Below are 26,326 nucleotides of genomic sequence, written 5' to 3' on the forward strand. Positions count from 1 at the left end.
CCAAAATATCTCTTAATGAGATGAATATGTATCAAGTAATTAATTTTGGCAGTAAATATTTTGAAACCCAATGAAGCAGAAAAAGTATTACCAGTGACTTAGGTACAATCAAGATAGATGTGTTTCCTGAAAAATTAGGGAGTGTGTAATAGAATTATTAGAGATAATTAGTTTAATTTCAATTCTCAGTTTAGAAATAGTTCTTTAGACCTGTGTATATAATATAATATAATATAATATATAGAATGTATATACCATAGAATCTATATTTCCCTATCTACCTAAAGACATTAATTTCAAAGTAGAGCTCTTTTTGCTTATCCTGAATGTATTTAAATCTGTTGTAACAACATTGGTGAAATCTAAAAATTATAGAATATAAGGTGGTCACCTTTTGACCTAACATGCAGAATGAAGTGTAATACTTTTTTAATGGCTTCCTGTGAGGTGCCTGGATAGTTCAGTTGGTTATGTGTCCAACTCCTGAATTTAGCTTGGGTCATGATCTCAGGGTACTGGAATGGAGCACCACATCGGGCTCTGTGCTCAGCAAGGAGTCTGCTCAAGGATTCTCTCTCTCCCTCTCCCTCTTTTACTCCCCCCATTCTCTCTCTTTCTCTCTCTCTCTCTCTTTCTCCCTAAAATAAATAAATAAATCTTTAAAAATTAAAATGAAAAAATAAAATGCAATAAAATGCCTGAATATAAGAAGTACCTTGTGCTAAGGAAGTGCCATGTTTAGAAAACGACTATGGTAGAAATAGGTATCATCCAGAATGCCATGTTAAATCTGTTTTAATTACTTTATAGGACATGTTACACAGAAATACTTATTTATTGATAATTTTTTTAAATCAGTGTTTTCACCTTAACTTCTCAGAAAGGAGTCATAGAATGAAGTGAGAATTCTAGTTAAAATAGACAACATATTTAATCATTCAGAAAGTCTATATGTATACCTGAAAGAATTGATATGAATAGTGTTCTTGAATATGTACACATGTCAAAACTAATGAATAAAATAAAGCATCTATTGGGGAAACAAGAGTAATATAAAAATTCAAATGGCTAAGACTAGAATCGTAAGTGAGAGATTTAAATAAAATTTTAATCCAAATATTTTACATATTGTGCTGAGATTTTATAAACACACACACACATCTATATTCATGATAATTTGTTGGTAAGAAATATTTTTTTGGGGGGGAGTTAGTTTGTGAGTTTCTCTCTTCCATTGAATGGGGAAAACCATCCAATAACCTATTTCTCATGGTATCTGTAGAACATGACAAGAAATCCTTCTCCAAAATCTGCAATAAAATGAAAATTGCTTACAAAAGCAAGACGTAGATCTTATGGACTGTGAACAATTTGCACGTTTGTTACAAAATAAATATAATGTATCTAACTATTCAAAAGGGAGTAATAAAATTTACTAAAAGCAAGGATGTTATTTTGATGTAAAGTATAATTTACCATGTAAAAATAAATGTACCTCTGGGAGAGAAATGAGTTTTAACATATATATTAGGAATGAAATAATATTTGCCAAATATCCCTTAAAAACCTGCCAAAAACTTGAATGCAATAGGAAAAGTTTGAGTACCTGTATTTCTTTCTAGTAGCTGTAGGACGTTCTATAAAACTTAATACAAATCAGGACAATTTGAAGTTCTTAATGATGAGAAATATTAAGCTGTATTGAATATATATAAATCTCAGTTTCATAAAGATTGCTTTTCTTTATAAATAAAGGTGAAACTTTTTAAAATTTATTTTCTATTAAATGTAGGTGAATCTCTCCTTTTTTATCTTTGAAAATGCAAATAATTATTAGTTTCTTCCATTCAGTTTATGAAAGTTAGACTAGTAGGATTTCCCACTGAGGCTTTTGGGTTATTTTGGAGTAAAAAAATGTTTTTGTTGGTAATCTTTGAAAAAATCTTCCATTTCGATAAACAATTATTTTAAAAGCTACTGATAACCTTAAGCATTCTAATTTTATTTGTTTATAGATATGTATATTACATTTGGTAACTTCTACCAATTTTACTTTAAGAAATTGATTTTCCATAAATATGTTTTTTATCTAAGCTGTCTCTTTGATATAATAGTTCTATAAGCCTCACATTAGCCATTCAAAGTGATTTCCAGAAATCCCATTAAAACCAGGACACTGTTTATTTCCTTTTATAATACTCTTTGAGAAGAATTCAGTACAGTCTATTAAAATTCCTTTCACTTGTCCTTAAAGTGTCCCCTGAATTCAACACTGTCCTACGTCAGACAATGGCTCTCTGGTTTCCCAACCTCATGACCACGTGACTTATTTTCCACTGCTTTTCAGTGATAACTTTTTGTATCCTGTCATTTGTTCACTTTCTTTTAAAAACTTACTTCTTTTAAAAATTGTGGTACAATATACCTGATGTAAAATTTACCATTTTAACCATTTTTAAGTGTACACTTAGGTGTCATTAAGCATCTTGCTTTCTTTTGCCATCACAAAGCACCAATTGTCTTGACTTCCTAAATCAGGTAGCAGGATGAATGTTCTCAAAGAAAGTAAGAGTTGGATGAGGAGAGTATGGAAAACCAAGCTATGGTTTTTGCTTTGATTTGCTGGCTTGCTAGTGGGTCCTAGAGATTAAAACAAAACAAAGCAAAACAAAAAATTTATTAAAGATTATTAGCTAGCTCTATTACAAAGCTGTCATCATCAAGACAGCATGGTACTGGCACAAAAACAGACACATAGATCAATGGAACAGAATAGAGAGCCCAGAAATAGACCCTCAACTCTATGGTCAACTAATCTTTCACAAAGCAGGAAAGAATGTCCAATGGAAAAAAGACAGCCTCTTCAATAAATGGTGTTGGGAAAATTGGACAGCCACATGCAGAAAAATGAAATTGGATCATTTCCTTATACCACACACAAAAATAGACTCCAAATGGATGAAGGACCTCAATGTGAGAAAGAAATCCATCAAAATCCTTGAGAAGAACACAGGCAGCAATCTCTTCGACCTCAACCGCAGCAACATCTTCCTAGGAACATTGCCAAATGCAAGGGAAGCAAGGGCAAAAATGAACTATTGGGATTTTATCAAGATCAAAAGCTTTTGCACAGCAAAGGAAACAGTTAACAAAACCAAAAGACAACGGACAGAATGGGAGAAGATATTTGCAAACGACATATAGGATAAAGTGCTAGTGTCCAAAATCTATAAAGAACTTAGCAAACTCAACACCCAAAGAACAAATAATCCAATCAAGAAATAGGCAGAGGACATGAACAGACATTTCTGCAAAGAAGACATCCAGATGGCCAACAGACACATGAAAAAGTGCTCCATATCACTTGGCATCAGGGAAATACAAATCAAAACCACAATGAGATATCACCTCACACCAGTCAGAATGGCTAAAATTAACAAATCAGGAAATGACAGATGCTGGCGAGGATGCAGAGAAAGGGGAACCCTCCTACACTCTTGGTGGGAATGCAAGCTGGTGCAACCACTCTGGAAAACAGCATGGAGGTTCCTCAAAATGTTGAAAATAGAACTGCCCTATGACCCAGCAATTGCACTACTGGGTATTTACCCTAAAGATACAAACATAGTGATCTGAAGGGGCACGTGCACCTGAATGTTTATAGCAGCAATGTCCACAATAGCCAAACTATGGAAAGAACCTAGATGTCCATCAACAGATGAATGGATCAAGAAGATGTGGTATATATACACAATGGAATACTATGCAGCCATCAAAAGAAATGAAATCTTGCCATTTGCGACAACGTGGATGGAACTAGAGCGTATCATGCTTAGCGAAATAAGTCAAGCGGAGAAAGACAACTATCATATGATCTCCCTGATATGAGGAAGTGGTGATGCAACATGGGGGCTTAAGGGGGTAGAAGAAGAATAAATGAAACAAGATGGGATTGGGAGGGAGACAAACCATAAGTGACTCTTAATCTCAGAAAACAAACTGAGGGTTGCTGGGGGGAGGGGGGCTGGGAGAAGGGGCTGGGATTATGGTCATTGGGGAGGGTATGTGCTTTGGTGAGTGCTGTGAAGTGTGTAAACCTGGCGATTCACAGACCTGTACCCCTGGGGATAAAAATATATTATATGTTTATAAAAAATTAAAAATTAAAATAGTATAAAAAAAGATTATTAGCCAATTTTTGGTGTAAATTATTAATGATGAAAGTGCTGAGAGCTTAAAGGGACCCGTTCCTGATAAAAGAACTTAATAAAAAGTATTTAATTCTCCTTAGAGCCCTTTCAGGTGAAGATGATGCTGCCTCTTCCCCAAGTAATGAATACTTTTTCTGGTACCTAAAAATCTCAGTTATTTGCTGACTATTTAATAATGCGCACATATATCTCTAATATCTTCCCAATAGATACAAAGCTCTGCTGCCATCACCTTTACCTTCACATAAATGACTGAGGTTATTATATGTTTGCGCTGAGTAACTCTTGAGTACTAGTTACTCTTAACAATTGAGGGTTTCTTTTTAACTCGTTTACTCAGTATTTGCACATTCCTTTATTCAAAGAGTGCTAAATAGTGTTTGTAAAAGTTAATATGATTGTACTCATTTGGCCAATTATAGGTTCATTTTGTGTAATTACAATCCTCATATAGTACTTGGCAGGAAATGAGTACAGACCTGAAAGACAGTGACGGATCACAGGATCACAGTATGCTACTTCTTTAGGACTGCAAAGACATATATGGTGTCATATTGTATTCAGAATTTACATGCCATTTAGTCAATATTGTTTATCATCATCAAAGGTTCATATAGTACATCATAGAGATGGTGAAGAAAAGATTTCGTGATGCGAACATTAATTTATAGTGGGGAAATTGTTACTATTATTTTATTTCTCCAGAGAATATCAACATGATTATGGAATCAGACCCAGTTGATAAATATTAATTGAGCCTTGCTGTATGTTACAGACCATCTTAGCTCCCTGACTTTATCCAGGTAGCTTCATCTTTGTGCCTCTAGGTTTCTCATCAATTCACTAAAAAGAATAATAACTACATCATAGATTTCTGTAAGGCTCTGATAAAATAACACATGCAACAAGGTTAGTGATCTTCAAAGGTCCATGTAACTGTTAATTCTTAACAATTGTTAAAGTCTTCTGAAAAGACAATCTAATGTAATAGAAAAAGAACAAAGGAAGTTTACTGGTGCTGTGGTCATCATTTTGCTAGAACCACATGGGTCTGATGACGTCAGTGAACCTTTCTAATTTTGCCAACCTCAGATGATCAAATGAAGGTATTTGGGAGAATTCTTTTTTAGCTTTACTTAATATACATAATTCTTATTAAAATCACTGGACACAAAAAGACTTGCCATTACCTATTCTTACATTATTTTCTTTCTTGAATCATGCTAAAGGGATATCCAATAGGAAAAGACAGTGACAATGATATGAATTGATTATGAATGTTTTTCATTCTTCAGTGCAAATGCTGGCCTGGATTCCAACTGAAGGATGATGGTAAAACATGTGTAGACATTGATGAATGCTCCTTGGGATTTCCGTGTAGCCAGCAGTGCATCAATACATATGGGACCTACAAGTGCCTCTGTACAGATGGCTATGAAATACAACCTGATAACCCACATGGCTGCAAATCACTCTCAGGTATCGAACTGAACTTGTCCACTGATCCAACCACAGTTACACATATGGATTCTGAGTTTTATAGCCATTCTTACTGAATTCACTCCCCCTTTCGGTGTGTGAGAAATCAAAATTCTTCCCTACTTCCCTTGACTTAGGAATCTGTCACTCTAATTTTGTGTGCTGTTCACAAACTATTGTGTTTGTTATAAAATTGCATTATGGTCTTGTGAATTACTAAGTGCTTTCTAGATTTTGGGAGTCCTCCAAAGTAAAAAGAGCTCTTTCCTGCTGCATCACAGGTTCTTAGGAGCAAATTTGGCCAATTCTATCAAAAAGCCTATTGGGGACTGTATTATAATAGTTTTTCCTTCCCCCCTATACCTTATACACTCATATATGTATGCCAAGGAGAAGAGGTCAATAATGGTAATGGCAATGATGATGGCAGCAACAGCAATAAATCAGCTATATAGGACTATTTGAATTCTTCCAGTGATTTGGTGAACATTATTAAACTTCTGTTTGTTCCAAGTAGTGTGTTTGATTTTGTGAATTAGAAAATTCAGTAGAACATGGACCATAATTTTAAAAATATTACAATTCATTAGGGGAGAAAATTGCACATATTAAAATAATACAAAGCAATATAAAACAAATAATGACTGTTTAGATGAGCAAAAAATGACACCTAATATGTCTCTTACCCTCTTACTTTGAGTATAATGAATTAAATTAGCATTGCTAGTTTCTTATGTATATGCATATCATATACATGATACCATTTAAAACATTAGATATTTTATTTATTTACATAAAATAAATTCCAGGGACAGAAATTCTTAAAATCAGCTTTCAACTGGTTAAACCTTTGCACATTTTGGAGACAAAAAGTAGCCCTTTCAAATTTTTTTTTATTTCATATTTACTTAAGTATTCTTGAAATATTCATCACTGAATCAATTTGTGTATTATTTGGAGACTGCTTTTTTGCTGTTATTTGTTTGTTTGTTTGTTTGTTTTTGTTTTTGTTTTACCAACCTACTTGGTACATCATGCATTCAATGCCTTAGGATAAGAAATAAAATCTCAAAACCAGTCAGTGTTTTTATTACTTTAAGCTTTTTGCTAAGGATGGTATAAAGGGGACAAAGGCTAATGATTACAATTTTGGTCTTATTATGTAATGTATCCATGCTGTAGCTGTTTCTCATTAACAGTAATAATTAGAAACTAATAATAATTTTAATACAAAAACTGTTGCTGAGACAAAGTTTAATACAAAAACTGTTGCTAAAGAGAGGAGAGATTCTTTCTAACTTTACTGAGATAGAGTTGACATAAAACTATGTAACTTTATTTTTAATTTTTTAATGCTATGTAACTTTAAATCATATAATGCATTGATTTGATACACTTATATACTGCAATATCATTGCCACCATAGTATTATGAACACCTCCATCACTTCACCTAATTACCATTAATTACCATTTCTTTTTTCTGGCAAAAGCATTTAAGCTCTACTCTCTTAGCAACTTTTAAGTATGTAGTAGTATTATTTATAATCACCAGGCTGTGCCTTTTATTCTCAGGTTTTACTTGTCTTCTAACTGGAAGTTTGTACTTTTTAACCAACATCTCCCCATTTCCCTTACCCCTAATCCCTGGTAAACACCATTTACTGTCTGTTTCTATGAGTTTGTTATTGTTGAGATTCGATGTATAAGTGATCTCACGTAATATTTGTTTTTCTCTGACTCATTTCACTTGGTATAATGTAATCAGGGATCATCCAAGTTGTTGTACATGGCAGGATTTTATTCTTTGTCATGACTAAATAATATTCCATTGTGTATAAGTCTGTATAATATTATATATGCCTGTGATATAGAAAATATTTAATATATACTAATATATTATGCATACATTGCATGTGATATGATATGCATATGTGTAAATACAAATATATAAATTAAAGATGCATTTGAATACAGATATCTATACATATAAACATATTTACACATATGTGTGTATATGTCACATCCTCTTTATTCAACTGTTGATGGACACTTAGGTTGTTTCCATGTCTTGAATGTTGTGAATAATGCTGTCATTAACATGGGAATGTAGATATATCTTTGTTACCCTGTTTTCAATTCCTTTGGCTAAATAACCAGCAGCGAGATTCTTGGGTCACTTGTTAGTTCTATTTTTAACTTCTTTAGAAACCTCCATATTCTTTTCTATAGTGGATTTACATTCCTACCAATAATGGACAATGGTTCCCTTTTCTCACATCCTTCCAACAATGGTTATCTCAAGGTTTTTTTGGTGATAGTTATTCTAATAGATGTAAGGTGATATCCCATTATGGTTTTAATTGCATCTCCCTGATGATTACTGATGTTGAGCATCTTTTCATGTACTTGATGGCCATTTGTATGTCTTCTTTGGAAAAAATGTCCATTCAGATCCTCTGCTTATTTTTATTTATTTGTTTGTTTATTTATTCTCCCCACTCAGAGAGAAGGAGGGTTGGGAAGAGAGGGAGATAGAGAATCTTAAGAAGGCTCCACGCCCAGCTCAGAGCCCAACACAGGGATCAATCTCACAACCCTGAGATCCTGACCTCATGAGTCAAATGCTTAACAGATGGAGCCACCCAGGTGGCCCTCCTCTGCCCATTTTTAAATCAATTTTATTTTTTTATTGATTTGAATGAGCTCTTTGTATATGTTCAATATTGACCCTAATATTAATATCTTATCAAATATACAATTTTCAAATATTTTCTCCCATTCCATAGGTTGCCTTCTATCTATGTTATTTCTTTTGCTGTGCACAGCTTTTTAGTTTGATATATTTCTGCTTATTTTTGCTTTTATTACTTGTGGCTTTTTGTGTTGTACCTAAAACAATCATTTCCAAGAACTTAATGGAGACTTTTCTCAATGTTTTCTTCTAAGAGTTTTATAATTTCAGGTATTACATTTGAGCAGTAAAGAACATAACTGCCTAAATATTAAGGTAGACCATAACTGACCAATTTCATATTTATAAATATAGTTGACAAGAGATGGCAAGGCACCTTCAACTCCACAGCCGACTCCCTTTAGTAGGGTTCAGAGTCTCAACTTACCATCAACACGAAGACTGAATGATTGGGGGTGCTGCCCTTGCTAATGGAAAGTGTCCAGCACGTGTGGCACACATTTCTAACCCCTGGCATGTAAAGTATGCTAAAATATAATATAGCACCCTATGTATTATATATTTACTATGAAACTAAAAGATAAAAAAGAGGAATGTGATAATTTTTAACATAAATTTAACAAATGGGACAAAACTCTATAACAATAAATGATTCATAATAAAATCCATATTAAATTACATAAAGTGACTACCATTTTCATTGCCTTTTTTTTTTTTTTTTTTCTAAATTCTCCTGACACTAAATTTGCTTATCAGGGACTAAATATATGACTTTATCTTAGAAACAAAGCTGTTTAAAAAAAAGAGTTTGAACAAAACTTTGATTGAATTGACCCGGGGTTATAAAAATCAAGGATGTGGACAATATGAATTTAAATTATTCAGATATGTATTCATATAAATGTGCTATACAAACTTTCTTAATATTTTTTATTTACACATCCAGTTTGTGGGGGGAGACACCTGGGTGATGCACTCAGTTAAGCATCTGACTCTTGGTTTTGGATCAGGTTGTGATCTCAGGGTTGTTAGATTGAGCCCCCTGTCAGGCTCCACCACTCAGCAAAGATTCTTTATATCCCTCTCTCTCTCTAGAATAAATAAATCAATCCTTAAAAAACAAAATCAAAATCCATTTTGTTTCCCCAAAAAAATCAGTTTTAAGAGAAAACTGATCTAACGTTTTAGAGAATCTTCATATATTTGGAGCATGGTCAGATTCTTACTATTATCTATCCTAGATTCTAGAGCAAATGAGATACTATAACATACTACAACAAATGAGATACTACAACATAAACATATTAGCCAACCTATAAGAAGGAAATAAAGACCATTGATGACCATTAAAGGGCTTAAAAAGCCAGATTATAGGGTAAGGTAAAATTAATAAACAAAAATTATAGAATCCAGAGTTCCAAAAGTATCTAAGGGAAGTCTCTGGGCAGATTTAAAAAAGATAGATAGATAGATAGATAGATAGGCAGTGATACTCTTGATCTTCACCAAAGTCATTCTGACAGCATAAACTGTTTATTTGATTATCAAGAATGACTTTTCTGATTATATGAATTAAATGTACTGTAGGTTCTAAAATAGGTGTAGTGTATTATTTCCTGAAACTCATTTAAAAAAATCAGATTATGACAGTAGATATTTTCCACCAATTCTGAATAAACTAGATAATCAGCTGTTCATGAAAATTGAAGGGAAGAGAGGGATGCCTTTAGAATTATCTGGATCTTCCATACTGCCTGGGTATTTGCTATCTTTTCATTTTGTTATCAACTGAAATTCTCAGTGTGAATTTTTTTTAACCATTAATCTACCAAAGGGCACTGAATTTAAATTTGTAATGCTGCAAAAACTGAAATTGAAACTAAGCAAAGTTGAAAACCATACATATGAAATTTTAATTACATTTTGTCTTGGTATTTAGATGAAGAACCTTTTCTAATTCTGGCTGATCATCATGAAATAAGGAAAATTAGCACTGATGGCTCCAACTATACACTTTTAAAACAGGTATGACATTGTCATAATGATTTCATGTTTAATATGGGTACTCCAGATATGCATTAGAATTATAGAAATATCTCACAATTAAAATTTATGAAGCACTTACTTATGGACACATGCATGTATATATATAAGATTACCATAGATGTTATTTTATTTGAATTGTCCAGGTGATGTTTCCAACATGTTACATCACACCATATCTAAGAACGTAAAAAAAACAAAAACAAAACAAAACAAAAAAACAACAAATGAACAAATAAACAAACTAAAAAGACAACAACAAAAGTAAGGTTAATTAATGAAAGGGAAAACTGTCTCAAGAAAAGCTAGATTAGGAAAAGCATAAAATTATCTTTAAAGTCTTTTTTATGTTACCTAAATTGTTTTTACCCCCTTGGGATTTAAAAATTAATGCCTTTTCAAGAATTTTAAGTTTCTGTTTATAGAACGAAGAAATCAAGTAGGATTGGTGATCTCTAGCTTTTAAAATTTAGAATTAGCAAGGGAACAAAAATGTAGTGGTAATCCAACCATGGTTCAAAGGTTGTGAGGCACATATTTTCAGTCTTACCCTCTTCATCCCTCAACGTATCCACTCGAGGAGAGTCTAGGTTGATACGTTTTGATGTTTAAGTTCTATGATCAGAGTTTACTTATATAAGTTATTTGAGATAAAAAGGTATGATTTCCATTTTAGAACAGGACAGAAACCTCTGAATTGCTCACCTCAATTTTTATTTCTTGCAGTCTACAGTGAAAACAGTATAAAACCAAGTCACTAAAACTAGCTTACTACAGGGACTACAGAAATCATATGCAGTTAGGTATACCATATTTTTAGTTGTCAGGAGAAATAGTTTCTTTGGGAAGGTTAAGTTGGTATATGGTTTACTACAAATGCCTTTTTGCCCCAGACCATATAATAGTGACATAAATATGTGAAAGTACTGTCTAGAACAAGTGTACCAAAAAAAAAAAAAAAGAAAAGAAAAAAAAAAAAAAAAGGAACATTTCTTGTTCTTATAATATGTTTGTGCCAGCATTAGGCATAGGCAAAGAAGGCCATTCATGTGGTGATTTTTCAGCATAAGGAAAACTTCCTTAAGTACAACTATTTTTGTCACTGACTGACGGATTCCTCCACTGCCATTGCCAGTTTCATTCATTTTTCTTAAGAATTTAGTTTCATTTTAAGTGAAAATATTCATTAGCAATGGGACACTAACTCTCCCTGACAGTTGGATTTTCTGGTTTTCCTTTAAGTCACAGATTGAAGATGAAACATTCACATAAAAATCTAGATTTCAGGTTACTTCTGAAAATAAATAGGAAGGTATAGCAGTACTGGGCTCACATCAATAAGTTGAATGTCCACAATCCAAACTCTGTAGCAGTTGTCACTTTGATGTAGAGGCCAACGCTCTCCAATTCACTGGAGACATCAGACTTCCTGCGCACTCGTCACGTGTATACTTGTTCATGAATGTCTGTGAGGTTTAGATTCTTGCTCTTGAGATTAGTGTGCCGCCAACATTCACTGTAGCATTAGACAGAAGAATCTCTCATTGTGAACCCTGCAGTGACTGGGAAAAATGTAAAATATTTTCATGTTGTTTATAAAAACTAAACAGAAATCTATTTAAAATATAAGAATTAGACCACTATCTCTTTAAGAGATGCATAAAGTAAGAATAATAATGATATTATATATATATATATATGATATATAAATATGGGAAACAATTCCAGAGAAAAAGTTTTAGCATATATAAATATGAAAAATGTTTTCAGTCCAAATGGCTTTCTGCATTATTTAACTTAATTCTTTTTTTCTATGCAGCCTAATTTTAAGCTTATAACAAAGTTACAAATTCCTGAAAATCATCTTTTTCTTTTGGAGTAGGTCTCTATATCCCCTCTAAGCCTCTCTATACATTTAAAGTTGAATGTGCCAGCCATTGATTTCCTCATACAATATCTGGAAAAGGGACATGCTTATTTTCTCTTTACTGGATTGTTTTTGTTTGTTTATTTAGCATTTCTTCCTTTTAGATTCTGCTATCAGAAAAGGAGAAAGTTCTTTCTTTAGAACACTCTGTGTATAAGCTCAGTTGAACTAATAACTAAAATAACAACAGTATTTATTGACTTCATGAAGACCATAACAGAGCTTCAATGACATCTCCTTGCTTTATTTTCCAACCCTGTGACTCAGGACATTTCTCCAGTATCCCTTTTGTCTTTTTATGGATAATATGTTACCAGAGATTGTTCTTAATGGAGCAAAATGATTTTTTTCTGTATGCATCATTTAAGTCTCTTTCATATACCCAGATTTCTTTAATATATGTGTTCAGATAGAATTTCTTTCCTGATATGGTTTTCGACTATTGCCATTCACTAGTACCTAAGTGGGGGTAACTATCAGATGGTTTTCTTCATGTAGTGTTTATGGAAATGAAGGGGGAGTGAGAAAAAAAGAGGAAGCTCATGAGGACTCTGAACATCTGTGTATTTGGAAAGCATTTATTAATGTGACCACTGAGCAAGGAAATAGACACACAAAAAGCTAGACAGAATCCTTACATCCAGTTTTGCCTGCAGTCTGTTTGGAATATGTCATTTCTGTCAGGGGTGATATTTTAAACTACAATTCATTAGAGCATTATAGGAATTTTCAAGGAGTTCTAGGCAGTAGAAACAGGTTTTTGTTTTTGTTTTTGTTTTTTTCCTCAGAGATTTCTGTCTACATGTGCAGAATAAAGTAAAAAACAGAAGTAATTATCTCCCCATATTTCTCTCAGTCAAAATAAGTGAAAAGACATCCTTGCCTTAAGTTTGGGAGGATTTTTTTGGTGTGTGTGTAGGTGATTAAGAAGAACAATTACCATAATATCTTGATTTTTATTCTCTCTGTTGTAGTCTGTATGAAGCATTACAGTGAAAAATTATAACAACTGGTAGATTATTTTTTACTCTATGTATTCTAAATTATAGTGGTAGCTTGGCCAGCTATAACTTAAATTCATATACCACATGCATTAAAAAATGTACTGTAATAACATGGATTTTGGAAGTAAAATGCATTAATCAAGTATTAATTTGATTAATTTAAGAGCATTAATCAAGTGGTTTTACAGTGTTATCCAATTCAATCCTAGTAGTGGTTTTTACTCCAGTAAAATTGCATTGGGAAACAAAACACAATTTCCTAAATTAATCATCTTGAACCAAAGGGTGCAAATCTTCAGCTATAGAAATGAAAGAAGCAAATAGGATTTTGATGAAACCAATTTTCAGCTCTAAAACCACTGGGATGACTCTAGTGTTTAGACATTATTTTGACCATGCCCTTGGCTGTTTTAATGTTCCTTGCATATGATTCTGCAAAGAGAGAATTGCAAACTTTTCTGTGGGGATTAAGGGTAAAGCTGTAGAAAACTACTATTGGAGTGAATTCATTAAACTCTGTACAGAACTTGGAATATACTCAATTTATATTTTAAAACTTCATAGACCACTTCCCAGATATGTATGCTGAAGTGCATTGTTAAGGAGTCCCAGTTTTTAGCTTGTGAATGAATATTTAACAAATCTTTTCTTTCTGTGATTGATTTTTTAAGCATTAATAGTCATTATTTTTGATTAGTAATATCAGTAAGAAATAAACTTGTGTTTATTCACTTAGGTGAGGTGAGGAATTTAGAGACTATCATGTGTACTTATGTCTCTTATTTATGACCAATGGCAAGCAGTTCCAAACTGTCAGGCTATTTCAGGTTAACTTTGTAATCTGGGGCAGAGGAAGGAGATTGCTCATGTTAAGCCAAATAAAAACATAAGACTTGAAACTATGATTTTTATACCATTATCACTAGAATTCAGCCCTGCTGAGAGAAAAAAAAAATCCATATTTGCCAGAAACTTCTCTGAATTGCTTCTATAACTCAGCCATCCTCAGTCTTCTAGACCATTAGAAAGAAATAAAATATGAACAGTAATAATTTAGCCTTGTCCTGAGTCTTATAAAAGAGTATATAAATCTAATGCAGGGTCATTATATCTGCTTTTGAATTTGGGGAATAGATCTGGAAACTGATTTGGGGAATAGATCTGGAAATTACCAGATGTGGTAATTACCATCCTTCCTTTCCCTCCCCCTCCAACAAAACAAAATAGCTCATCTCTCTGAAGGTGCTAATCCTTACCCATAGGATGATAGCTACTTATAAATGACCCCCAAAATAACTTGAGTCTTAATTATAATTTTAGGTTGACTGTAGATATAAGCAAGTTTACAACAGATATAATGGTATGGCTCTCTAGGGCTTTGCCAAATGTCTATAGTGTCAATTATTTTTAATACATAAAATTCATGTATTAATAACTATCCAAGCCTTAAAAATGAGTTAACACAATGGAAATCCTGATCCAAGTTTTGTTAGTCCATTGGCGTAGTAAATCTATGAGCGCTGACAAACGGTCAGAATTAAATTAATCCCTCAAAATCATTTGAATAATTCAGCACCTAAAAAAGATTTCCAGATCCTGATGTACAATTCTCAAATCAAATCTGTCAAAAGACATACCCATCACACCATAGAACTGTGGTATCCAGAAACCTATCAGTTGGATTCATGTTCAGTTTTCTTACCTTCTGAAAAAGACAGGAGTCTGAAGGCAGGCATTCCCTACTCTTTCTATGTGGAATAAAAAGATGTTGACCACCCAGTTCCTCTTTAGTCAAATACTGACAACTCTCAAGATTATAAATTTTAAATTCTGACATGGCAGTCTCTTGTCTGAAGGGCCTTTGGAAGCAGGAAGAAACAAAATGAGGCAGCTGATTTATCTTGTTGAGACAAATGATTTTGGACAAAGTCAATTCTAAACCTTCTTTTCTGACTGATCAAATGGCTACCCAGGGCTCATCTTCAATCTTCAGGGATCTTTGGCCTTTCCAATTTAGATGTACTCTCTTTTCTGGTTATTCTACACAACAGATAATAATGACATTAAATTAATACTTTTTAATATTAACCTAAAGTGAGAGTCTTTCACTTGATCTCCCTAAAAGCAAATTTTTTTTTCCACTCAGTACTGGCTATTTACTCAAATCTTTATCTATAAGTAGTCCAAAATTTTTGTGACCCGCATGGAAAGTATTTTCAAATGAATTATGCAAGATCTTAAGTGTATGGCACAGAGAAGATATAAACATAAAGTGCTTTTAAAAAGAATTGGTCACAAATGCTCTTCATTGTAATAACTATAACTATTTAGGTTCAAAGGAAGATAGTGGTTCTTATGAACTAAAACAAAACATTTAAAAATAATTTCTATAAACTATTATTCAAACATATCCTTTTTTATTTTTAGGGATTAAACAATGTTATTGCTATAGATTTTGATTACAGAGAAGAATTCATCTACTGGATTGATTCTAGCCGACCCAATGGCAGCCGCATAAATAGAATGTGTTTAAATGGAACTGACATAAAGGTAACTGCATGTTACAGTGATGGGATTATTGGATATTTTATTGGTATATCTGACTTGAATAGAAAATACTATTTCATGGTAAAAATACGACTCATAGAATGTATTAGGTTGATTTGAATTTCACATTTGTACAGTGTTAATACATACTTTAAATATGAAACATGAGGCTTTTTAATCCACATGTTTCATTATAACACTACTTCTTGCAATAAGATAGAAATCAAATTGGGAAAATAAAATTCAGAACTTTATTCACAACCTTACAAAACGTGAGGAATGCTTTTGGCTTGAATGATTAGTGCCTGACCTGCAATTGTGTTGATTTATATAAAAGGCAAAGTTGAGTCTGAGAATCTATAATTGAAAAAATTAATTACTAGACTCTAGATTGAAATTATAGCTCTATTAAAATTAACCTTCAATACGAGGAAATAATTTAATGCATTTCTGTAAAATCATGAATGTTCTGATCAGACAGCATCATAATTAAATATATGTCACATTCTAGATATGAGCTAGTTGGCACTATTTCTGAGTTATCTTGAGTTTTTTTTCTGCTGCAGTGAGCACTGTGTTACCTTGTGTTTTAAACTAAAATTATATGAAAAAATAAAATAATTTTTGTTGCTTATATGAAGTAAAATATATTATAAAGACATTTAAATTCAAGTACATAGAATGTATCAATTACTTTGACTCTTTTTGTAGCCATCTCTAATATACAGAAATTTTTAGTGGAAACAATCATTTTTGAAAATATTAATAAAATCTTGAAATATGTTTATGCAATACCAAGACAACCAGTGTGATTGTATTTATATATAAACTTTATATATTTATGTATAAACTGATAATTTTAAATGAAATACCAGTTTATTTATAGAACAAAGAAACAGATGAATTTTGTCTTTTTTAATTCTTTGACTATTTATAAAGAAATTGTCAAAGTACCGTCACCCAAATTTGATCATATTTTTTTACATTTAAATTTTTGGTTTCCTTTGTATTTTTTAATATCTTTTAATATTCTAAAGGATTAATTATCTACTGCCTTGGGACTACTAGCACATTAGGATCTTAAATCATGTCATAACATAGGGTCACAAAATGAATCATATTTCTATTGAGATAACTAATTCACTGATTTTCATGTAAATTGTCAGCCATGCCAATTTTTTTAAAGGTAGAATTTGGGAGAAAGAAGAAAAGATATCTTGCAATTCAGTACAGTAGATTGATACCATTAGTTTCTGAAAATGCTATTATCTTTACTACTGACAACACTAGGGAAAGAATAACTATGAACTTTGATTATTGTTTTCTTGTTTCTAATATATAACCATTGACTGATGTATAGCCCCAAATTCAGTTTCTCCTTTCACATAATCCTCAAATCATTGAGAACTCAGAAATAGCAGTTATACAGAATCTTTGGTTATTTTATATGCATCATGTTTATACATACAAAGTTTATATCCTTATTATAGCTGATATTGACATGGGTTAGAATGAAGTGCAGCAGTCATATGAATTTCACTTTTTTTGTTTAGGTTGAAATAAGGTATGTTCTCGCTTATATATATATATTTTTTTTTTACTCTTGTTGTAGTAGATAATTTGAATAGGGCAAGGCAAGAGCAGTTAGGAAAGTAGAGAATGCCATTGGTATCTCCTCAAGAACCTGTTAAAAGTAAATAATATCAATAATTCTGTGTGTATGTCTTTGTGTGTGATAGAACTTCTCCCCCCAGTTTTCAGAAGATGGTACACTATAACAATAATGTCATCAACAAATTTGTAGCTGCCCAACAGTTTTTTATTTTGGTGTTTATATCATAACTCCATATGTCATATTTAAGGGCCTGATTACAGATATTGTAATTCCTTGCATCACAAATGAGTAAGTAATTTTATTAGGGTAAACATGTTCTATGTTTATGTTTAGATACTATTTCTAATGTTTAAGTAGAATTCTATTATCTCTGTAAAAATCAAAAAGCAGTTGCTCAGTTCTTAAACTAGGTATTTACATTGTTAACTTTTAAATTCTTACCTTGTTAGGTAGTACATAACACAGCTGTCCCCAATGCACTTGCTGTCGATTGGATTGGAAAAAACCTCTATTGGTCTGACACAGAAAAGAGGATCATTGAAGTATCCAAACTCAACGGTTTATACCCTACTATACTTGTTAGCAAAAGGCTGAAGTTCCCCCGGGACCTGTCTTTGGATCCTCGAGCTGGGTTTGTAACAAACATTGAAAATCTTAAATTAAAGATTGAAACTGTGGATTACATTCAGTGTGGTAAATCCCATTCTGTAGGTTTTAACATGAAAACCAAGATGAAGTGTAATGTGTAGACATTCTTACTGGGAAGTCAAAAATAGGAATGTGACTACCACAGTGAAAAAGAAAAACGTTTAAAATGATGAGATTTTTCAGCAAGTATTTTTAAAAGTTTTAAATGCAACTGTTTTTCTAAGTAATCTATAAATGTAGTGGAAATAAATAAAATGTGCAGATTTCTCTAATTTTAATGCTTTTAAATCTTGGAGGAAAAGAAGTGATTGTGGTTGGTCATGAATACAGATGATATAATTCCTGTACCACTTTAGGGCAAGAGACGTAAGTATTGTCCATGAATAATAAATAACAAGTACATTATCCATGCATTCCAAAGGGATAGCAAAATGGAAATACTGAGAAAGATCCATATTGGAGCTGTGTTTGAGTTGCATTTCATTGTAAGAAAGGAGAATAAATCATTGTAAGGGTTAAGGACAGCAGGCTAGAGATTCCAGATGAGGGAAGAACACACAATAAAGGTGTCAGAATTTAGGAGTCAAAGTCAGGTATGGCTGTTAAAGTTCTGTAGACTATGACCATTATCATTCACTTTTAATTGTGTTGTTTGGTAAAGAAGGCATGCCTTTCCTTTTTTTTTTTTTTCCTTCCCATTATAATTTAGAGTGATTACATACTCCAAAATGATCTCTGTAGAAGTTCAACCTTCTTAACGTGCTTGTTAAAAGAACAAATTTAGAGAAAATGTGATTCTTTAAAATAGGACACATTCACAGTAACAAGTGTCATGATCACAGTAGTGCTCTAAATTTTCTGCTGTATAAATTAATTTCACTTAATATGTCTCATGAAATTACTGCTTTTATCATATCATATACAACAACTAGCAATAGTTTCTTGCTAATGTGTAACAACTGTTTTTTTTTTCTTCCCTTATGTTTATAATTGGCAATGTGATCATATCACTATATATTTTATAGCTTAATTTTAAACTTTACTTTGGGTAAAAGCAGTACCTAATAGGAGAAGACTTATACTATAAATACTCTTCTGTTTCCAAGGTTATGTACAACTTTTAGGTTTTTGCTATATAATTATGTAACCATTTTGTTACCTTTTAAAGTATTTTCCTTACCATAGCAACAGAAGATTCAAAAGAGTGTCAATTCCATTTTAATTGAAACAGAGTCACGAGAGTTTCTTTTTAATATGTAACAGGAAATAATGGCCAGTTGTACTAAGCTTAACTATTGTCATCATTCATTCCTAAGAATGTGAATATTTTAATTACTTCAGTATTTTATCAGATGATATTTATTTTAGTGTTTTCAAACCATTGTCCTTTTTTTTTGAAACCAATAGGGTTGGCTTAGCTTCTCATTTTATACTCTTCAAGATGCTTCATATTAAACAGACAAGCATTACCTGTAGATCATAATAGTATTGTGGAATTTATTAGTTATAAAGCAAAAATTGTGTCTTTGCCTAGTGAACACAGCTGAGCTTAGCTTTAAGTTTTATTTCTCCTGGGTTATAGGTATTATTACCCTGTAAACTGAAAGCAGCCTTAAGTTATCATTAACATAAACCTATCCATCAAAAGTGTCAGTTAAAATAGTGAAGTACTAAATTACTGTAAATATTATGAAAGACTCCCTTGATTGCAATTTTGGATAATATATTATTATGATATAGATATGGAAAAAAAGATAAAAATCAGATCTTTTTATGTAACAATTAAAGCCACCTATTTTAGCAGATAAAATTTAATGACACCATTTTGTACCTGCTGTTTTTCTTCTTCCCCAACGTGAGACAATAGGGCAAACTGGGATTTTAGTTTGTATGATATGCGCTTCAGGGTGAAAATTTCATAACTGTCTAAAATATTGTGTAATCCTGCTTTAAAAAATCAGCTTAAATTATAAGATTATGTGATAAAAATGCCCTTGAATATTTCTACATTAGATTAACATCACAGTTTACATATGTTTTGAATTGGCCAACATGACTGACCCCCCATTTCCTTAAGGAGAGTAATTTCTGCCCTGATATTTAGTGAAGGATAAGGGAATCATTTGTGTAAAGGAGGATAAAGATCACTGGACTAATGTAATGAAGCAACTAAACTTTTAGGAGGTAGCTTAGAGGTCCTTTCTGTCTTTTAATGATAGTATCCCAATTGTCACAATATCAATTTCATATGGTGGTTACTAAGAATGATAAGTAGATCAAGTAGACAGATTGATCACCTTCCTGTTTGTTACATTTAAATTCAGCTGAGATCTAATTATCCTAATCATTCTGTTATCTGGTTTAGTTTGGGAAATGCTGTTGTAATTTATCATAAGTTGGGGGCAATTAATATTATTTACACCAGTGTTTATAAAAGTTGTCATTTATGCAGAATATATATATATATATGCACATTTTAAAGTAGAATAGGAAATATAATGTTAAAGCCAGACTGAGCGTAATTTAGTTTTTTGGATGATTAATGTTATTTCAGGTAATCCCATAGCAAAGACCATTATGACAGACAATAAAGTGAATGTGTGATATTACTGTTAATAGAAGATTAATCTACTCATTCATTAATTCAACTCATATTTCTTTAGCATTTAGTGTCTTTCTGTCCCTGTTCTAAGTAGCACCAAAAAAATAAATGGCATAGTCTTACCTCTAGATATTTCACAGTTCAGTGGGTAGGCAGATGAGTAAATAATTACAATACAATGCAGTAACTTATTAAAATAGAAAAAAAATAGAAAATGTTTCTATCTCAACTAGATTCAGAGTCCGCTTCCTGGACAAGATGGGTAGAGTAAGAATTAGTCAGGAGATGCAGTGCACTTCAGAGCACGCAAAAAGAACAAGCTCTGTGGGAAAGCAAAGATGCCTAGAAGAGCATGGCACTTTCAAGGAACTGAAAAGAACTCATGTTTGGGACAATTTAAGTTTGTACATTTGTGAAACTTTGATACCAGTCCACTTTACAGAGCAGAAAAAGGCCTAGGGATCAAAATAACAGCAACAAAACAAACCTTATAAGATTTCTGGTTCAGGCAAACAGGTTAATAGAGGAAGATCTCCCTAGAATATGAGGAATACAGGAAAGTGGCAGAGATAAGAAAGGGAGATGATCAGTGTGTAAACCTACTGGAATTGGAGTTCCCATGTAATAACAATGATAATGAAGATACCTAGCCGCTTCTCTAGAATTCTATGAATTTGAAAACTGTGTCTGCATTTATCACTTTAGTTGCTTGTACTGTTTTTCTGAGTCTGTGAGAAAAACATTTTTATTCTAACTATTATCCTTAAAGTACAGAAAAGAACATTCAACCTCAAAAGGGCCTAGTGATTCTCTCAGGATCATATAGGTAGTAAGATACTAAATTGAGGATTTAACCTAATTCTCAAGCTTTGGTCCCTTACTTTTCCTATTATATCATATTAGAATTTTCAGAAACAAAATGATCTTGGATCGTGATCGTGTTTTTCAGGAACCATGCAAACAGAGATAAGAAAAAAACATAAAGACAAAACTACTATAGTTTCTTCCATTTTAATAAATAGCCTTTTTACAAGATTTTAAATGTGGATATGAATATTTTGGAAAAAATACAATCATTACAAGCGTGCTTTATTATTAAGAATATTTTTCTTTGGATTTCTTTTCTAGTAGTCTGTTAGCAATACCCTAAGAAAATAATGCTAGGTGCTATTTTGAATTATAAATATATTTTAATGAAAATATATTGAAGGACTCATATATAACTCAGTATCTGTATCCACTATTGCCAATACAGATAATGATAATGCAAATACATTTGAAAAAGACACATTTTATGTTTCTGTATCTTCCATATGTCATTCTTTCTTCCTAGAATGCCCTTCTCATTTTCCTCAAGTTTGAATAACTTACCATTTTTCCAGCAACAGCACGGAATATTGCTTCCTCTGTGAAACATTCCCCAGCTGTGCCTAAGAAATCCCTACATATTGACCACATACCATTGCATGACTTTTTATTTTTTTTAATTTTTATTTTTTGAGGTATAATTGACATAAAATATTATATTAGTTTTAGATATACATAAGATGATTACTGGTACAAATGTCTATCTCTCCATCTAGAAAGTGAATTCTTTTCACAAGAAGGCTTGGTTTAATCACTGGTTGTACCAAACACAGAGCTTGTTAAATTCACTGCAGAAGGAAATAATAAATGGGTAACTGGATATACACAGCAAATAGGGTATAGCTGCAGGGACATTATACCTGCATCATTGCCCAAACCAATACATCAGTATGTAAATAACCTGCATGTTTCGAGGAGAAAGGTCATAAGGGAACTTTTGTTATGAGGAAATGAAAGGCATGCTAGGAATAAAAACTCAGTTTCTGATTTCTGTGGGAAAATAGAAATATTCTATAAAAACAAACAGTTGCATTAAAAAAATCCTTTCTCTACCAATTTTTAAACTTATCCATATTTAGTCAAAAACATACAGGAAATGAACATCAAAAATTAATTATAATTTAAAATTAGAAATAATTGCTGTTGGAAGAAATATCTATTTCCTGAATTCAGGAAAAAAATAGTAAAAACAGCAGAATTCTATTTTAATTTTTTAAAGAAATGGAACATATTATATAACTATAAAAGCCATCCTCAGGAACCACAGAAGCCTATTGTTATGGTTACAGCAGACATTATTTTCTTTGTTCACACTTTGTTATAACTTACAGAGTAGATACCATTTGGGGCTGAGGTTTTTCAGATGTGATCCTAGGTAAACATTACATATAATATGGATGAAATTTGGAACTCCCCTTTTGACATTTTCAATGAAGTTTTCATTTTTCAGCTTTGACCATTTATAGAAAATTTTGTACTTAAGTAGTTTTTAAGAAGTTGAATTTCAGATGTTAAAATTATCAGAATATCTGGTACAGTCTTACTGGAAAACTTGGAAAAAATGTATGGTAGAGGGGCTTAAGTATGGAAAGTTAAACCATTAAAGCTTAACCATCAGAAGGTGGGTATTCATAAGGAAAGAGCAATCCTGTGTCTATGAAGATTCATACATACCTGAAAAGAGTTAAATTATATTTTTCTTCAATGTAATAGAATCTTTTTATATTCTTCTTTTGGTTGATGAGTACTTAAAAAGACTGATAAAACACAAAATAGAGACAAATTACATAAAATTATATGCTCAATTCAGATGCAACCTATTAGGTGAGTATTACTAAACCAATATATATATAGAGGGAGTAGACAGATATATATGAAATATATAATACATACATAGTACAGATAAAAAATAATAGCTAATATTTGCTAAACTCTTACACCATGTTTACCAATGCTCTAAATGTATTTCCTGTATTCCATCACTTAATCCTCATGATGATCTTATGAGGAGGAACTATTATTAATCTTTTCAACATGTGAGTAAACACAGTCTCAAAGAGGTTAAATTGGCCACATTCACGCAGCTAGTAATAGGTCAACCCGAAATTTGAACCTCATGAGTCTGTTTCTAGAACTCATTTCCTGAAGGCTCTACATAGTGGTGCTTAGAGAAAAAGGTAGTCTATAAATCTAGAGACCTGAGCCCTTGTTCCAACTGTATCACTATTATAATAGACTGTGACAACACACATAATCTTATATGCTTTCCGTTTATCAGTAAAATGAAGGTCCCAGGCTAATGACCTTTAAGATTTGTTACAGCATTAAAATCTTCAATTAAGTTATATTTTGCTCTAAAATCTGAAGGAGATAAGGATTATTCATATCTTTGTAAGGTAGCTATGAATATAAGATTTATGTTCAAAGAAATATCAGTGAGCACAATATTTATTTCATGCTTTCTTTCATCTAGGTAAAATTATCATTCCTTCTTTCGTGCCTCCGTAGTAAAGTAGTTTTATCATTATACTTTTTTTCATTTGTTTTACATCGACCTATATTGTATTCACTGAGAGATCTTTAAAGGCAAAAATCGTATCTGTTTACCTCTGTGTTCCCAGTTCTAAGGAGTACCTGGTACATAATATGGCCTCAAAAATTATTGTTTCAAAATATTGTTCTCAATCTACTTAAGAATGGTTCTGGTACTTATTAGAGTTGTTATACCAGCGTGAGTAAATCGAGGTAGGTTCTTTGATTATGAGGCCTGAGAATCTATGTTAGTACTTTGTGTGTTCCTATGTTCACAATATATGTGTTGTTCAATTACACATTGTGTAATTGAGTAACTGTAAGTGAGATAAAAGATAGTAATTCTGTAGACCAAAAAAAGCTAAAGCACAGTTTCCCAAAGTGTTTCCCTAGGAAAATAAATGCTATCACCTAAGATTATGTGATAAAAAAAGGGACATTATACCTCCCTTTGAGAGAAACACTGTCATATTAAGCATATTAAAAGCTTTCACGATAAAAAGGAGGAAAAAAGATGATGCTTATTTTGTTAAAGAAAGCATTTCTCAAATATGTTTAATCTTGAAACCTATCTTGAAAAATGTGATCAGGGAAGAATTTGTGGTGAATGGAGGGGCAAAGTGAATTATGTCTAACTGAAAAGATCTATGTAATTGAAGAGGAATGGTCTCTTCCAGTGATTTTTATGGAAGCACAGAAGTGAAAAAGTAAATATTCCAACTGGAGCTGAAGTGACATATTTTAATGGTGGGGAGTCACTGAGAGAAGTATTTTTGTGCCTTTTTTAAAGGAGAGCTTGAATGGCAGGGACAGGATTTCAAAACTCTTGGAAAGCTTTCTGAGAATGATGTAACAGATGTCAGACTCCCTGAAATATGCTCTTCCTGTTCTTGATACCTTGGCTCAAGATGGTGATGAGACTAGTCAAAAAAAAAAAAAAAAGTTCAGATTGTAGATATAAATTTTAGATTCCTATTACATGGAGGTCAGGCCCTTTGGAATTCCTAAATTACACTCCAAAAAATGTATTATTATTCACATCCAGTAATTTGCAATACTGTATTGATAGCATTTGATGGAGAAAACTCTTCTTTTTAACTTTTGGGATGTTTTAATTTCAAGTGGAAGCATATGTAAATAGTTAAATAGAAATATGAATATTTCCTCTAATTTAGCTATATTGGGCATGTACTTTGTAATGATACAGAATGTTATTGAAATACTACTTTAAATTTTTATTGTTTATATTCACTTTTCAAAAACATCATGGTTGTATAGAAGTCCACATATATTTAGTCATATCTGACATGTGTGAGAGAAGCTAGCATATAAATGATATCACCTATTAGGGAAAAAATATTGCTTTGTTAGTGTTCCCAAGATTCAGAGTCATATGGTAAGGAGGAATGTTCTGATTTCAATGACATAAACTGTCTTTGCATTTTTACTTCCTTCTGATTCATTTTCTTCCTTTTTATCTGGACTGTCATTATCTCTAGTATACACAGCAAGGTGCACCCCCATAAAGTTATTGGAAAGGAATGGATTGTGTTTTTCTAGTTGTATTTTGCTAACATGTGTTTGCTTTCAAAATAAAAATAAAAATTCAAGATTTAAATAACTTAAAATAATTGAAGATTTAAAGAAAAAATACTTTTAATCAATTTCTGAAAGGTTTGGTATCTTTTATTATCTGGTGATTTGAGATTTTCAAATTTGTTCAGAACGAACATAGATATACATAAGCACTGGATAGCAATCCAGTATTATACTATACAAACTTGACTGTTGAATTTCCAGACTCAAACATGTTTTTAACTTCTCACTCTCAGAGCTCTCCTTGAATCTCTGCTTGCAATAGTCTACCTTTCGTGTAGTCCTTATCAGATACAAATTTCTTATTTTAAGTGTCATGCATAATTAGGACTCTTAATGATATTTTGGCAAGTAAGAAATTTTTAAAAATATATTATAATCTGCTATCCCCTACCTTTATGCAGAACCTCCCAAAATAATTGTCAGCACAAAAATACACATATTTCTTACAATGATTATTTATGTTAGCCCAGTATTTGATAAATGGTTTTTCTTCAAATCTTTTATTTCATTTGTAGTGTGTGGTTAAAATGTCTCAACACAGTTATCACTATCAGCATG

At 32.0% G+C, this 26,326-nt stretch overlaps 1 protein-coding gene across 1 annotated transcript in view; it reads left to right on the plus strand.

The window, feature by feature from the left end:
- Positions 1–26,326, plus strand: part of LRP1B (LDL receptor related protein 1B) — a 1,985,448-nt gene that overhangs the window by 1,722,009 nt on the left and 237,113 nt on the right. Inside the window, exons 56-59 of the mRNA XM_044242553.1 lie at positions 5,507–5,690; positions 10,324–10,409; positions 15,786–15,908; positions 17,970–18,151. Of these exons, the coding sequence (XP_044098488.1) occupies positions 5,507–5,690; positions 10,324–10,409; positions 15,786–15,908; positions 17,970–18,151 (575 nt within the window). The remainder of the gene's footprint in view (positions 1–5,506; positions 5,691–10,323; positions 10,410–15,785; positions 15,909–17,969; positions 18,152–26,326) is intronic.

Source organism: Neovison vison, chromosome 3 (assembly GCF_020171115.1).
Source record: "Neovison vison isolate M4711 chromosome 3, ASM_NN_V1, whole genome shotgun sequence".
NCBI classification, from domain to species: domain Eukaryota; kingdom Metazoa; phylum Chordata; class Mammalia; order Carnivora; family Mustelidae; genus Neogale; species Neogale vison.